Here is a 16894-nt window from a genome sequence, read left to right as displayed (position 1 = left end):
CAAGAGAAAGAAATGGGCTTGGGCAGGGCATGTAATGCGAAGGCAAAATAACTACCGGTCCTTAAGGGTAACGGAGTGGATTCCAAGAGAAGGCAAGCGTAGCAGGGGGCGGCAGTAGGTTAGGTGGGCGCATGAGGTTAAGAAGTTTGCGGGGATACTGTGGCCGCAGCTTGCCAAGGACAAGGTCGTTGGAGAGACATGGGAGAGTCCTTTGCCCTGCAGTTGGCGTAGTCAGGCTTATAATGATGATAATTAATATTATTTGCGGTCGTTATAACAGATGATTCGTGCTTCCTTCATGATTCTATTTCAAAGAACACCGACTATGAGTTATTGAGTATCCAAACTAACCAATTAGTGTTAATATTCTGGTTGAAAAATCAAAAGCGTTTCCAAAATAATGTTAATATGGAGATTTAACACCGTGTTAACAGCACCCCATGGTTCCCGTTTTTCCTGTCACCATTGGGCAGCACAAGCGCGGTGTAGGTAAGAATGACGGGTACACAAATATAGGCACTAAATATTTTTGTCGTTATTTTTGTGCGCAGTCTCACGCTGAAAGTCACAAAATCATCAGCTCGTAAATCCGGGAAGAAAACATCGTAAACGTCGCGTCAACCACAAGGCTCTGGAAGTCTGATTTTTCCTTTCTCTTGCATCGTTTTCTCGTTGTCCGTTAGCGGCACCCGTAAAGTAAATCTGTCTACCTGGGTTTTCGCTGCCTGCACAATCTGACAGTGGGTCATTTCGTTGTATAACTTTTTTCATTCAAACACTTTCCAATGGCACGTATTGGGAGGCGATATTAGTGACTATACGCGGTTGTGGAGTCCATTTTTATGCAGGAACATGCGAAAACTCAACCTCTTATTGTCTGCCATCAAACCTGAAGACGACGCTGAGGTCAACTTCATCCAAATAGTAAAATGTCATTGTTTGCCTCCTTGCGGCTAACTTAATGTTTATTCAATAGCAAAAGACGAATTCATTGCTTAAAAAATTGGACTTATAAACGAAACTTTTTTTCCCGCCATGCAATTCAAATCGGTTACATCAATAGCGAAAACGACTCCGTGATCGCAGTTTGGAAGTGTACGATGTTGTAGCCTAGCCTGAGAGATCGTTGTTGACAAGGTCTTGACTGGTCTTCACAGCCTATTTCACTCATTTGTCTTTTCTGGATTATAAAAGCTAATTTTTCAGGAAAAATAGGCTTCAAATAGCCCTCAATGTGTCCTTCAAGAGCTTTTCCTCCATAACTGCCGACGAGTGTGACCTTCATTTTCTCTCTTGGCCACGCGCAGATTCGAGCGAGTCGGTGCGCAAGGCGGACAGCATGTCCATGTCAGCCTACACCAAGGAGAAGCACTTCTGCGACTCGTCGGGCGACGAAGGCGCCGCGCAGCGGGAGCCGCTCTACTACCCGTCTCCGTACGCCACCACCCAGGTGGCGGCCTCGTCGGCGTTGGCCGCCGGCGAGATGCCGTCGTGCGCGTCGCCCGGCCGCCGGATGGCGCAAGGAGGCGCCGACTTCGGAGGCGGCGGCGGAACACTGCAGAGGACGCGCTACGGCAACAGGACACACCTGTACGACGTACCTCTCAGGCCCAAACAGGTATCGGAACTGCTCTGCACCAGGACGTAGCCGAGGGACCTAGCCTTGTGCTTACCTCCAACCGGGCTCGCAGGCCTTGTTTCCCTGTTCTCCTTGTTGTTGAGGTGTTGATGCAACAAGTCACGCAACCGTGTGTGTGCGTGTGTGTGCGTGTGTTTGTTCGTGCTTTTGTACGAGTTGTTTTTGAGGAGGAACGACGTGTGTACAGTGAAACGCGCGAAAGCGGCTGAAATTTGCGAGCTTTGTCTGGGAGGCTGGGAAAGGAACTGTCAAATATAACGCGAGTGTGTAAAATATGTTCATGGTTTCCACAGCACTTGTTAGAAGTCAAACCGAAACTAAGCGAAACAAGCAGCGGTGCTTTTGCTTCAACGTCCCGTGACCTTGTTGAAAGCAGGAGACGCATTATCTTGCGGTCACTCAAATACGATTCGCCTCCTCGTTCAAGTGCGTTCAGATGTAGGAAGGTAATCTCGCTGAAATGAGTGTTATTCATCACTCTGTAGTCCAGTGGTCAGGTTGCGCTACGAAGCGACCATTGTATTTGTGGTAAACGGATTGTTTACCTTAACGCATTTTACTCCAATGCATTTCACCGTGACAACCACAAAACAGTGAACAGACCTCATTGAAAACCTAAACACAGGTATGCATCCGCGCTCACGCCGGACACAATTCTGACAGTACGTGCAACTCCTTAACCGAACATTCTCAGCGCTAGAATCAGCAACATTGCAGTCTGAACAGGGAACACAACTATCTGAAAGAAAAGGTTGCACTAAATCAGCAGCTCCTATTGGAAAGTTGCTCCAAGAAAGCACAACTGACGAAACGAAAACCGCTGTTTTTCAGCAGCCTCACTGGCGGCTCCAAGCGGCTGCACCAGGCTTTACAATTAAATGAGCGATATATTTTTTTCTTGCCAAGCGTTCGAGCCGACTTGAAATACTTTAGCTGCGAAGGAGCACCGTGGCGCGAGAGTCAACAGTCCGCGTTGTGCCGTTTCTTCGGATAGGCCCTCTGATTTATGCAAAGTCGATTGCGTTCAGGAGGAGCGGCTCCCGTGCCTCTGAGCGATCGAATGCGCATCCCGGCCCTCTGTCCCCGCTAGAGCTTCGAGCGAACTGTCCTGCACAAATAAGCCGCAGCTGTTACCGGCCACGTGCGCATTACCATCGATAAAGAAAGAAAAAAAGTTGCTAAATGTATTATCGCTGCGTCCATGCTCAAAAAGCAGACAAGCAGCAGAAACAAAATTATCACAGCATCTGGGCAAAGCAGTTAAAGATAGGACAGCAAGAGGCGCTTCAGAAGCAAGCGGTGAACTTTCCAAGAAGTTAAAATTTTTCGTAGGTAACAAAATACCGCAAACTCAACATGTAGATAAAATTCTATATTATAAGTAAATAAATTTAGCCTAAGTTCTGGCAGCGTTTAAGTGTATTCTTTCGCCCACTTTTTCTTCCTTTAATATGTGCTTCTGCAGACACGATGCGAGCCAGGTATTATTGTGGTTGGTGCTTTAAGATATGAACAGTGTTGACAAGCAATGAGGTGTAAGACAATGAACTTCACTTGGTCTCACTAAACGCACTTGGACGTTACGCAAGGGCAGTTAATGCCCACTCCAATAGGCTGCAAAAAGAAAACCGATCAAGCGCGTTACAGTAAACGATCAACAGCCCAAGTTTCCGTTCGACGTGACAGCCTTGTGCCGCAGACCCAGACATCTTTGTAACTATAGTCAAGTAATATTAGCAATCCTTCGCAAAAAGAAAGGAATTGTTAGTGACAAACATTCGCAGAGGTTTAATACAAGGTGCAATGCTTTCTTGAAATGGGTAGTCAGGACAAATATTTGTTAAGATCAATAGCCCCATTTTTAAAACAAGCTGATGTTCACTTTGCGTGCTAGTCGCAAGACGTATGGCTAGCAATGAGCGTTTTGTGTGTGTCTGTGTCTGTTTAAGCCGCTGACTGCTATGGCCGGTATTTCGATGATAACTAACACGTTTGCTTTGCAGCAAACATGATGCAGAGCAGCGTGACCCGTTTTAACGCTTAGACACGTTTAGAAGCTTAAAAATAAAAGGTTATACCGGAGACTGAATCACAACCACGGTGATCTCTGATGCACAGATAAATGTACAAGAAAACTGGATATAGCTAAACGTCTTTGTAGTCATCCTTGAAAAGGAAGCAGACGTCTTCTAGTCAATTTACTACTGGAATAAAAATACCCCTGTATTTTTACGAAGCTTCGTAACAGCTGATGGAATGTTTTTCATATGTGAGGAACGGCAGAACTTAAGTTGTGCGAAAGAGCTACCTGTTATTTTTTGGCGCAGCTAAATATTATGCACCTGTTTATTTTCATTTTTAAACCAAGATACGCCGTTATAAACATGGCACCCTGTAATAAAAAGCAACATGGCTTAGACATAACACATGTTCTAGCACTTGTGTCAGTTTGATTACTGGGCACGCAGAAGAAATATGTGTTTATTCGAAGCTGCAACAGTGATGTTACGAGGACAGAAACCAAAGGGTGTCTGCAGCGGTGTGTATGTGTAGCAACAACGTTTGTAAAATATGTGTGAATTTTCAGTTGAAATACGTGCTCAATTATATTACGACTCTCGCTGCATTTCTCTCAATAACCTCTTATATGCCAGTGTTGTGCCTTTCATGCATAATGTGTACAGCCTTTATGTAATTGCCTGCCGTTATTGGGGACGTGCCCAGTTGTCCAAGCATGCATTACCTGTATATGGTACATGCGTAAATTCGCCAAGATATATTAAATTAAAACAAAATACCACTATCTTGAAACCAGAGTTTGAGCTGTTGTGCATGAACACGGTGAAAACATATGCTTTTATGACCGTGTCAAAAAAAAAAAAGAGAGAAATACTCGTTTCACTGATCGTAAGTATGCTCAATATCGTGCTGTCTTCTCCAGCAAGCCCTTTCGGCTTCAGGTTAAAGATTAAAAAAAAACACAAACCATATATTCAGTATATGTTATCATCGGTTGCCGCCGATGGTTATTTTCAGTGGGGTCATATCAGAAACTCCGTTTGCTTCCACTCTATTGCAGCTTCCAACAATGTGAAAGTAACTTTTGGTTTCTTACTCAAGGTACATTTTTATGGTCGAAATAAAAGCTCCCGAGTTGCTTTTTAATAACCGGCAGGTATTTGTACAAACCTTATGTGCTGTCTGTGTACGCTCCGCAAAACTGCTCTTCAATTTTTTTTTACTGTGCTTATATTCTCTGCGTCCCTAAGATTTGTCTTTGAATCGACCTCAAACTTTTGTTAGTGGGTCTGTGTTTTTGTGACTGCAAAGTAGCCAACAAACTTGAATTTCACGTGATCTGCCAGTGTTCAGAGGACAATGCGCCGAGCAGATATCAAAGGTACGGAGGCAATGCAACCACGCAGTTAGTGCCGCTCTCTTTTGGAAATAAAAGAAATGGTGCTAAAACAACCACGTGTGCTTAACTGGCATGAATCACGCCTATCGGAATCTCTGGTTGGTCAGTCAGTGTGAGTGACTTTGTCCAGTTCTATTCGCACTCTGTGTTGAAGAGTGGTCACCCCGTTGAAATACGTCCGAAAATTTACGAGTAAAAAATACCAACGCCTGAGAGGGTCACGGTGTGATGCAAACGAAAGGATTATATGAATGCAATTACTACTCGTGGTGTCCTCGTAAGCATGCCTTAGTGAAACAGCTTCTTCCACTAGTTACTCGGAGATTTTTGAGCGTGATACTGCACGACCGACCGAAGATAAATGTTAGGTGTCCATGTTTCGTTTGAAATGTTGCGGTGTGCTTGCTTGTCTAGCTGTTATGCGCCTCCCTCGTCCATAATAAATAATAGGTATTCGCGCGACCTTGTAGAGGGAAAAAAAACCAACCGCAGACGTGCGGCACTAGGCGAGGACAAAATGGTAAAGCGCGGCGCTCTGGTGTCTCCTTTGCTTCAGCAGAGTGAAGACTACACAGCTTATGCACGGCTGTGGATGCAACCGATACCCACGGGGGCGTTCAGTTTAGATCAAGGTACGCTCTTTGACCATACACTCTACCCACGTAGAATCCCGTCCCGTAGAGCACACGCGCTGCATCTTTGCTTCTATCCTTTCTTCCTTTGCGTCACATTTAGGACCGTTTTTGTCCTTGTCCTAGTGCCGCACCTGCACTATACATCAGAGCACTGCACAATGAAAATGTAGCCACGTGTTTGCACTATAAAGGCAGAGGCTTTTCCCTGTATTAAAATCTATGCTAATCGCAGCATCTCACAGGAACAATGCCTTTTATCTAAATGGACAGAAAACGTCTCGTGTCGAATGTTCTCTCAAAATAACATCTGCGATAGGTACAACCACTACAAACATTTTTTTAGACAGTCTACAGACTGTCTATAGATTTTTTTCAATAAAGTCTATAGATTTTCTGTTGACAGATCCTACAGACTAGTCTATAGACAATGTATAGTTTTATGGCCATATACTTTTAGTGAACTTCTGTCTACAGACTAGGAATAGACGAAAGGAAATACCTATAGGAAGGGAATAAAATCTATGAGAAGTTAATAGAAAGTCTGTAGACCATTTTTATAATAGAAGGGCTTGGACGGCTCTTGTTTCTACGTCTGAAGATGTCATTCGACTGCCAATATGCATATTAATGCAATTCAGCTGGTGGAAACGAGAGTAAAAAAAATATGCGTGGGAACGAACGAATCAGGACGCACGAGAGAAGAGTGTCTGCTGCTCCTGTACGATGAAGGATTATTTGGCAACAAGCTTTGCCCCACCACTTTGTCTTGCATGCTGCATGCGAACAACCCTGATTTCTAACAGGTAGACGCAATCCTTCACTCGACGCGGGCTTCCAGAAGGTTTTTCGTTTCGGCATTTTTACGATTTGTTCCGCACGCCAGAGCTTGCTGCCTGCACTGCCACGAAAACGGGGAAAAAGTTTAAATACACTTCTAACTAGTCATTGTCGGTCTCATGAGACCAGCTATTGCAAAAATGCGGAGGCTACTGTCACCTGTCTGCATGTCACAAGTCACATGCGCCGATAAGAATCATAAAATGCATGAGAGTTTGTCCTTTAGCATGTGTTTATAGCACTTTGGGGTGGTGTTTTCTATTCTGCTTTCAAGTGCTGAAAAGTAGTTGCAGCACTATGACCTCTCGCTACCACGCGTGTATGTTTTCTTTTTTTTAAGATGGAGAAACGGACTTGTACGCAGGTAAGAGGCAGCAACCCCAAGCACTTTTCTCTACGATTATTTCTCGCTGCGTGGCATGATTTTCAAGTGTTGTGTAGCAGTGAGCGTCATAGTCAGATTGAATATCGGAACCTTACAGATTTCGTAGAGTTTGTCGGAGATGAAACGAAGTATTCGAGGTCGGAAGAAGGTCCACATTATAGGTGAGTGTTCAAAGCTTCCTTGCGTGGCTTAGGTCGCCGCACTACTGTATACATTTTGTATGTCATTCCACGTATTCCTTTTAGCTGGCCACAAGGAAATTATTAAAAACAGTATCAAATAACATAAAGCAGGAAAAGCAAATATTGGTAGTGGTTTTATTTGTTTTGCTCCTCATCTGACAAACGTTTTCCCAAGCTTATTGATCGCACACACAACCGGCCTAAGTATTTAGCAATACTGCTTCCAGTGATCACCGATACGTTTCTTCAATTCTTAAACAAAAATAGCATAACCTAAAAATAAAACGTACAGTAATTATAAGCTTTAATGCCTATTTGCAGCCAGCTTTCTGGAAATGATTTAAATAGAAGAAAGCAAACTATTATACCGGAAGTCCCAGCTAAATGTAACCAAGTTTTTTTTTAAATACATACGGTATGTCCTAAGCAAATGAAACTAATTTAGTGCTGTTGAAAGCCGTGTGGACCATGTCTGCCGCATTTTTTTCGTTCTGCATGGCCATATAATTAGTAAAAACTAATCAGCTAACCTTTTAAATGATGGCTTCCGGAGAAAGTGCCGATTCGCAAGTTGTAAATCGTGTTGAAAGAGCAGACTAAAATGTTTACAACGATGTGCCATTTACTTGGATCTTATTATCGCACCCAATAACAAAGGCAGCGACATACTAAAGCCATTACGTGATAGAGGTGCTGCTGCACAGTCCGAAGTGGCGCTCTCTCAGAACATAATCAACTCATTTCCAGAGCTCTGTTTCCGACGAGACTAACGTTTGCAGTGACTCAAGATATGAGCGAGCAACTACTAATTTATTGGCGGGCCTTCGTTTTAGGCCGAGAAAGAAATATACGTAAATGACACCTTAGTGTAAATATTTCAGGCAGCTGTTCACGAAGACGATCTACAGCATCCGAGTTAACACTTTTTCCCGAAGGCAATATTTTTAGTTCATTAGACTTTACTTATTAACTAAGTTTTCAGACTAAATAAATGCTGCAGACTAGGCCACACGACTCTCAGCAGCACTCAGTTGGTTTCAACCGCCTAAGACACTCCGTCTTTTTAAAAGCTTGGTTATATTTAGCTGGGACACCCGGTATATAAGCAACAAAAGAAGCGGTAGGGAGGCAAACGTTACAAATGTAAACAACGGATGCTTCTACAAAGCGATCGTTGCATTGCACGGAACTTGCTATTAGATAAAGAGTAACGTGCATCTCGGGCTATTGCCAGCCCTACGCCGCTTCAAACCATTTGGTTCGATGTCATATCTCAAAGAGTAACGAAGCATCAGCGTTTGCTCCAACATGCAATTCAAAGATGTAAAGTCTGTAGAGATGACATGGTTTTCCGCACATGAACCTGCATATTATAAAACTGCATCAGGCTGTATACTGGGTCATCTGGTGTATCATATCAAAACTGCGTTAACGAAACTCAAACTTGAACGCTGAAACACGCGGGCACACACAGAAAAAGACAACTAGCACAGAAGTTATTTTGGCGCGTATGCTATGAAGTATTCGTAGCGACCTGAATGAGGATACCTAGAACACCGACGTCCCCTTGCCTGCATTTGCCTAGAATTTTGGCAATCTTTTCTAAAACGCTTTTTTTTTCTTACCTTCTCTCCTCAAGAACACTGTATGTTTATACCCTTCGCAGTCATTTTGTTGTTCAAACTACTGCAAGCAACAATTCTCCGCTCTCATAGAACGCAATGTTTGTTGGCTGGCTTCGCCATGCGTAGGATGCGGTTGTAGTAGTCAGCTTAATCTTAGTTGCTCTCACTGAACAGGGCAGCTAGGTTTTCCGGTCGCCGATGGTAATCAGCTGACGATGGTAATCTATGGCCAAAGTTTCAATGCAGGCAGTTATGAAGTCGGTATGATTGGTAATAGGCTGCGATAGGCTGTGAAAGAACAGCAAACACACACACTATGATTTAACTAATTTTATTTAGGCGCCCGTCCCTATCATTCCGTGCCTTTCGTCCTTGTGTGTTTCACGCTGATAACTCAACATGAACAGTCACCAACTTGCCCAAACGAGAATTCGGATCTAGGATAGGACAGGAATAACTTTATTAAAATGTCGGCCACCGACGGTTTAACGCGTCGTGACGTTGGCCAAGCGTCGTCCCTGGGTTGTGCCCTGTACTCTGCATTACCCCAGTTCGGCCCTTTTGTGGTGGGTCGTGAGACTTGTGCTTTTTGAGCGCACCCCGGGCCTGCTGGACGGCCCATGGTTGAGTGTCCTTTTCAACAGACTGCACTGCACTTTGAAGTTCGAGCGGATATGTCCTGGAGGTAGCTTCGGTTGGGAACCTGGCACAGTCCTACATGATGTGTCATTGGTCTGATCAAAATTTGACAGTTTGTGGCATCACACTCCCAAAGTGTGCGGTTCCTGACACCAAACGAATTCTGGTTTATTTTTTATTACTCACCGGTATGCATTGCATTTCCTGTTCACTGCATGTTACAAGTGCCCTTTAGAAAATCGATTTGTTCATAAACTGAGGCTAGAAAAAAAAAACGGAGTCGGCGAATTGACGCATCCACATACAGCATAATTTTGCAGAGGGACGACCTTGCGGGGAGTTTTTGTCATCTTTTCCTTTCTTTATCAAGCGTCCCAAACGTCCCGTGTTTTAACGTGTGGAGACAAGCTGTTCATTGTTTCCCCAACAACTACTTTCATAGTTTATTATGATTACCCCCACCCCCACCGGCCGTAGTGCCACATGGCTCTGTGGGCACTTTTTTTTATAAAAGAACAAATAAATAAGAAATTTAAAAAAAAAACGTGCCTGGGTGCCTCACAGAGCTGTACGGATTGCAAACAGAAAAAAAAACATGCAAATTTTGCTGTTTTAAAATCTTGAAAGGTAACATTAAGCATATCTGGAGTGATAATATTGATTTATTATTTAGTTGTCTCGAGAACTTTACAATAAAAGAGTTTTACCAAAGCTTCTGTTCATGCAATCTGCTGCCATGACGGCACGTTAAATGTATCATTTCCACATTGTTTTGTTACTTTACCAGAAGTCCAAGAAAACTCATCAAGCCAGACGGACTGATGAGTGGCGAAGTCATAGACATGGAGGAACTCTCTGAGGCCGAGTGCGACAGAGATAGGCTTCGATATCATATGTCAAGTCAAAGTGAGTTCACCTGTTTACACACAGCTTTGGCGCAGCACTTTTCACTGGACCTGTATTACTCACCAGTGGATAGCTCAAGTGCTGGCAGAATTGTTATGTGCATCTATTTCTTTCATTTCACATTAGCACTCGATTTAAAAACAAAGCCTCCCATGTCAAAAATCCTTAAGTGCCTTAGCTCGAGTAGCAAAAATTATTGAGCATAGACGTTATAACGTAAATGAGACAAGACTGTAACTGCAACAATGCGAAACGCATTTTATTATAAGCGCTCATAGCCGTCGCAGGAGTTCCGGTTACTGTAGCTTATATTTAATAATAACAAACCAAATCAATTTCCGAGCTATGAAGACAAGACGCCACAGTGAGTGACAGCGGCAAGCTTAGATGTGAAGTATGACGCAGTTGTTGATTGCCTGTTATGTTGCCAGTCATTCATCCATACCACCTATATTTCTTCACACCAACAAATTTTATTCATTCGTTCTCTGGTGATTTGTTCAACACGTGACGGCTATTTTGTTATCCTGTAAGCAAAAAAGAAAAAACTCAAAAGCGGAAGCTCAACTCTTGACCCCCTTACGTCTTTAAAACAATCTCGAATGCCGAAAAAAATTTTCCATTTGTGGCGTTGCCCAGCACAAACGAGTAAGAGCTGAGCAATGAGGTTACGCCCGTATCAGGTTGAATGTTGTTTTTTTTTTGTTCCTCAGATAGTGTCTGAGAGGAGGCTAGGGCTAAAAGCTAAATATCCTTACGAGGCCTTGGCCTCTTGTAGAAGTTTTTTTTTTCATTCACCGAAGAACACTCATAGGCATCAAAGGTCAGACAGAAGTACAATTATTGCAGAAATTAAACTTGCAAAAATATTAAATATATAAAAAGCAAAAATTGCACAGATTTGTACAGATACACCAGACACAGTCGTTGCAAAGTCATAATCACTGAATAGAAAAAAGCCACTATATCTGGTAGAGATTCCTCAGGTCCGTGTGCAAAAAGCATAATAAACCAGCATCAGAAGCGCAAAATCAACATTAAAAAGCGTAAAGCTAAAACCAACGCATCAAAAGCGCAAAACCTGCACTAGACGAAGCAGCAGTTCATCCAATGGTAAACACTAACTGCACGTGCCATGCACAAAAGTTATATGAGCGCAAGCTGGCGCTCCTTTATTGTGTGCGTTTTTTAGAGGCACTTGTTTAAACATCCGCTATAACAGCAGCCGCAACAGGAGTTGACGGTCGCAGCGAAGGTTGGTTTCACGTATGGAATAGCCTCTTCGTGCTTATATAAAGCATATGACAACATGATCGCTGCGCCTCAATAAAAAAACAGCATATTTAAGTTTTTCTATCAAAGCGAGAACTCTCGGCACATACGATCTGCTCTTGTGTTCCTTTTTAAACGCCTTCATCCTCTCTCTTGCTTTCAGATTCTCTGCTCAGGAGTCAACGGGAGCCGTCATCTTATAAGCATTTCACAGAAGTGTTTTGAACTCTACCGTCGTTGCCTTGCATTACAGTAGAAAGTATAAGAAGTTCAGCTCCGCGCTATGCGGGCCTTAGAGGACTCTAACAAAAATGTGACATATTAGGCATTTGTTAATATTTCATCGGAGGTGTATGTTTGCCCAAAAGACTGCTCTTTCTACGCCACAGTTAATTTTCAGAAAATCTGCAAGAGGATTAACTCAATAATAAAGCGCCCCCAAGCTCGTCGTGATGCACGCGCGTTGACGTGGAAGGTTTTTTTTTACCGATCGCGCTATGCAGAGTGGTCGTAAAGTCTCCTCGCTAACGAGAATTCGTAGCACGCGTGCTTTAAAGCTAAGATCTCGTGAATTCTTGTAAATACTGCCCTAAAGCTACTGAGAGTAATGTGGAGGTACACGAGGCTTCCGCTTTAACTCCCTCAGTCATGTGGAAAAGTACGTTTTTTCCTCAAGATGCTCGACCCCCCAACACGAGTTCTGTTATGCGTGCCCACAAATTACCTGATTGTCGGCACGTAAAAATTTTCAGCATTACAAAAGGTGTTTCAGCACGACAGCACCTTTCAGAAGCGAAAAAAGCTTTCATCATGAAATAGTCTTGAAGCGGTGCCTGCACACGGCACTACTCTTCAACAGCAACAAAGCCGTCATTACATCATTGTATAAACTTCCATCAGTACAAGCGACGTTCGATTTCCCCCCCCCCTCTGCTGTTAAAAAGGGGAAAGCATGCATCATTACGATCATTATCCTACAAACGTGTATCATTAGAAGTGTAATGAACACGTGACAGCTATGCTAAGGACTAAAGCCTAGCACCATTACATTGCATCACTGCAAGAATTCACATCACTGATGACAAACTTTTCAAACGGTTGCGCTAAAGTGAATTTTGAATACTGCTGAGTAGCGCCGAATGTGGTGTACAAAAATTGTAGGACGCTTAAGCTTCGCCTTTAAGAGTGGAACGCGACAGCGTGTTGCAGCACTGCCAGGGATAGTGTTCCTCTATATGCTCCCGCAGGGAGCAGAGTTGCGCGAAGGGGCTTTCGTTCATGGGCTCGCTGTGTAGGGAGCTTGGGCTTGTTTTTTTTTTTATTTGCGTACAAATTGCACTCGATCACGATTTTTTAAACGTAACGCCTAAATGTAATCTGTGATTTGCCGAGGGTGTGCATACGGCGGCATGAAAAAAAAATTGCCAAAGATTAACAGCAAATTGTAGTCATGACAAATTGACGAAAAATAATAGAAACGGCCTGCGAGATTTTTTTCTGGAACAAGTAATTTCAGGTACACAAGCAGTCCCGTTCCGGATGGGACAGCGTCTGTCCCGTCCTGTTTTCCTCTGTGCGCGCCTTGCGAAAAAAAAAAGAGTATTGAGATCAATTACTTTTTTCACAACTAGCACCGCCGCGTGTTCTGTGCGAGTTATGCACGGAAAAATATGATGAAAACGCATCTCCCAAAAACCAAATTAAAATGATTCTGCAGCTTGTTACAGGCAAGCAGACTAAAGCAACACTAATGCGTTCAACAGGCGAGTCTGGCCTAACGAAAAAGTTTCAAACTCGACTACTTGCCTAAAACATTTTACAAAATGTACCCCGTTGCTAAATGCAGTGAAATGACGAATCTTTAAAGGACCTTGAAAGTACTCTTTCTCGTTGATATTATTAGCTTACCTAATTTTTATTAAGCATTATCTATCTTGGTTATTAAGTTATATTTGGTCGCGCTTAACGTGGCCCATTCTCAAAAGTCACTTTAATCGCCGACGCAGTTAGCCGCCGAACTTCCAAATGGCAGTTCGTAAAACGCTTTGCCGTTTCCAGTGCGGTTGCTGCAGTTTGGTGCACTGCACACAGTCATAACTGACAGCTGCGTGGCTCACTGTCATAGCAGAACCCCAAACCTGACGCCACAGGTGCACACGGCAAATGTGTGAAATGTAGCCGGCAGCGTAGGCTGACGTGAGGCGTCGAGCTGAAGAGGGGTCGCTCGGCACTGCACCTGTGAAGTCAGCTTCCCCGCGGAAAGTTGAACAGCTGACGTCACGAAAATCATGTGACCGCCTCTCGGCGAATGGCGTTCGTAGCGGCGAGAGAAAGCAGACGCGCAACTCTGTTTCTGCGGGAGCATATACAGGAACACTAGCCAGGGAGTCCGTGGAACGCCATCGGCTGTTCGGCGCGACGCCTTGCCCGTTAGACAAATCTCTGCTACGTACGTTGAAACGGACGCGCGGAGCGGCAAACCACGTAGAAGCGCTGCCAGGCGTCTTGCCGAAACGCGCGGGACTTAAGTTGCAGTCGTAGTTCGTCGGCACGTCGTTCTCGACAAACCCGATGCCACGAACGCCAGCATAGCTTCCGCGCCTAGCGAACGGGCAGCAATCCGCAAGCTTCGTGGTGAACGCGCTTTGGATGTGCGCTGCGTTGTTCGCCGCTCACCGCGTGATTCCTGCGTGTCCGCACGGCCCCACTGCGCCCGAACGAGACGAGCGGGAGGCGCTGCCGTCGCGCGCTATCTGTTGGGGCAGTGGCGTACATTGCGAGGCGGAGGAGAATGATTTTTCGCTCACGGCCAACGCCGCCGACAACACCGGCTTTCCTGCGACATGGGGCCCTTAACGCTGTCGCGCTAATACGTTATTACATAATGCAGGAGGAGTCCGGAGCAGTCCGGTTGTAGCTCACCGGCTGTGTACTTTGTTTATCATGGAAAAACTGCATGACCACATTGCATTTTCCCCAATCCTTGTCACATTCCCTTTAGTCTGGCTTGTTAGCGAGTATCACAAGTGGGGAATGTAGCAAATTCTGATCTGAACCCCTGCACGAGCTTCAGGCTAGCATATCGCTAATTCCACGTCAAACGGGTACAGAGCAGAGCACTTGCTTGGATTAGTTGAGCTTATGAGAAGGCCGCCATCACCCAATGTACTAAATCTGATGAAAGTGCTCTATTCAATGCGTTATAATACTTGCAGCGAACGAATGACACAGAAGCTATTTGTGGAATCCTTTGTGAGCGTTAAGTCCACAACGCACATCCCCAGCATAAGTGCCGTTTCTAAGCGCGTTCCTTATATATGCTATCTGTATTGCTGTGGAGAAGTTACATGACTGCTTTTGCGGCATACAATTTTTTGTGATACGAGTACATTTAGCTGCCGTCGTTCCGCGAGTCCTTGACGTTGTGATTAAAGACAAGGACTAAAGTGACGTTACGCACAGCGTTCGACGCAAGATATATGCATTGCCAAGTAGTAGTGCTTGTTTCACATTCTGCCGAATTCACAAAGCGCTGCTTCTTCCGTTTATTTTTGTGCTGCTTATTTGAATATGAAAATATCTGTGAGTCACAGCCGTCCGGATTATTAGTCAGAGAAGCGATGTTGGGCTCGCCAGTGCTGGCCCCGATGAACCTTGCGATGTTTTCAAAGTGCTACATAAATAAATTTTGATTAGCTGATGAGCATTCTTTCATCATGTCAGCGTCCGACTGAAAGAAATGAAGACAATAGGTTTGTCTCACCTCTCTTTGTATAATAAAACTTAATTTTATTACATAAGCGTGCTTGCTTATCTTTAATGCAGCCCTGCGGAACAGGGTCGCTTGGAATAAAGCCTGCGACATGACGCAACGGTTACAACTCTGAATGCTTCACGCCTTAGCATTACCACCTCGTCTCTCAGGTGGCGCATGAAGATAAAGGTATTGAAGTTTATCCCGGACTCTCGCTCCTGAAACGTTGCTATTTACAAGACAGGCTGTCTGCCTCCCGTGGCATATTTTTGGTGTAGGTGCTGCTTAACTGTCGTATAGCTTATGTCCCATACCTCTCCGGACACTTCGGACGCCAGTCCTTTGCAAGTCGACACCCCTGTTCACAAAGACTGCCGGAGAAATCAAGGCCTGCCCCCTGAATACGGGCCATTGAGGGTCACCACGGAACCTGCCCCTCGACCAGCCATGCAAGATACGGCGTACTATACACCCTACAGTGAATGCTTACACTATTCCGCGGCAGTCAGCTCGAAGACTGGCACATCTTATTTGAACGGGTCGCCTCGTTTCACCAGTGGGACGCCGACTTCGTACGCACTTCTCCAAGGATTGTTGCCGAGTTTTTGCGGAAGCGGTCACGATGGAGAAGATGCTCTTGGGGTGGTCTACCACCTACGACAGGCCAATACTCGCCGCTTCGGTTACAGAGCCGCATCGTGCTTCGGGACTAATCCTGAGCTCTTCTCCGTTGTGCGACGAGCTGCAGAAGCTTTGCGGGGCACCCCAGCCAACAGTCAGGCCTCTCTCTATAGTGTCATCCGCAAAGAGCTTTACCGAGCATTTAGGCCCGCGTTCCCGTGTGAGGACCCGCAACCTTTTCCCTCGGAGTACCATCGGCCGGCTTATGTTCAAGCCTTGCGAATAACCGTTGCAAATTAAGTCTCTCTGCATCTGCACACCCCCTCCTGTACACTGAAAATTGAATACCGCCCCAGAGCAAGACAGATATGTTGTGTGCCCCAGACCTAGCAACTCCTGTGTTTCCACTGCGGGGAACCCGGTCATCTGAGCCCATATCGACACCTGGGGTTGTAGGAATTTCCCGTCGATATGCCCCAACCCTCGTTTGGCCAACGACCCAGTGATATTGAGGAGTATGTGGCGTGGCAGCACCTGGCGTCAACTTCACGCCGGCAGTCACGATCACAGTCTGCGCACGCTGACTTTCATCGACGCCCCAGACCATCACCCGTGTGACGCAGCGACGGTCGCCAAGTCTCCGTCGGGAAAGATGAAGACAGTGACCTACGGAGGCGAGGTCACTGGGAATCAACGTGGTAAAGACGCCTCGACAACGCGAGCACAGTGCGAACGAGATTTAACGACACCAACTGCAACCCCTGAACTCGGCGACCGATTCTCGTTGTATACTCTCGTGCTACTCGACGGCCATAAGGTTAGCGCATTGATGAACACCAGCGCCAATTTATCGATTTTTGTCCGGCAAGCTAGCGGCGCTTCTTAGAAAAAAAGTTATACAGCATGGTCTGGAACGCCGATTCGCACGGCTTGCAGACATGTCGTAACTCTGCTTGGACTCAGCACAGCTAAGGTCCAAAA

The 16894-nt window shown here is 45.1% G+C and overlaps 1 protein-coding gene across 1 annotated transcript in view; it reads left to right on the top strand.

Annotated features, from left to right (window-relative positions):
* LOC144128609 (cell adhesion molecule Dscam1-like) overlaps positions 1 to 5106 on the top strand; it is a 388116-nt gene extending 383010 nt beyond the window's left edge. The window contains exon 22 of the mRNA XM_077662144.1: positions 1308 to 5106. Coding sequence (XP_077518270.1) covers positions 1308 to 1648 — 341 coding nt within the window. The 3' untranslated portion in view covers positions 1649 to 5106. The remainder of the gene's footprint in view (positions 1 to 1307) is intronic.
* Positions 5107 to 16894: the final 11788 nt, after the last annotated feature.

This window comes from Amblyomma americanum, chromosome 4 (assembly GCF_052857255.1).
Source record: "Amblyomma americanum isolate KBUSLIRL-KWMA chromosome 4, ASM5285725v1, whole genome shotgun sequence".
NCBI classification, from domain to species: Eukaryota; Metazoa; Arthropoda; class Arachnida; order Ixodida; family Ixodidae; genus Amblyomma; species Amblyomma americanum.
The sequence above is the reverse complement of the archived record's forward strand: the minus strand, read 5'-3'. Positions and strand labels throughout refer to the sequence as shown.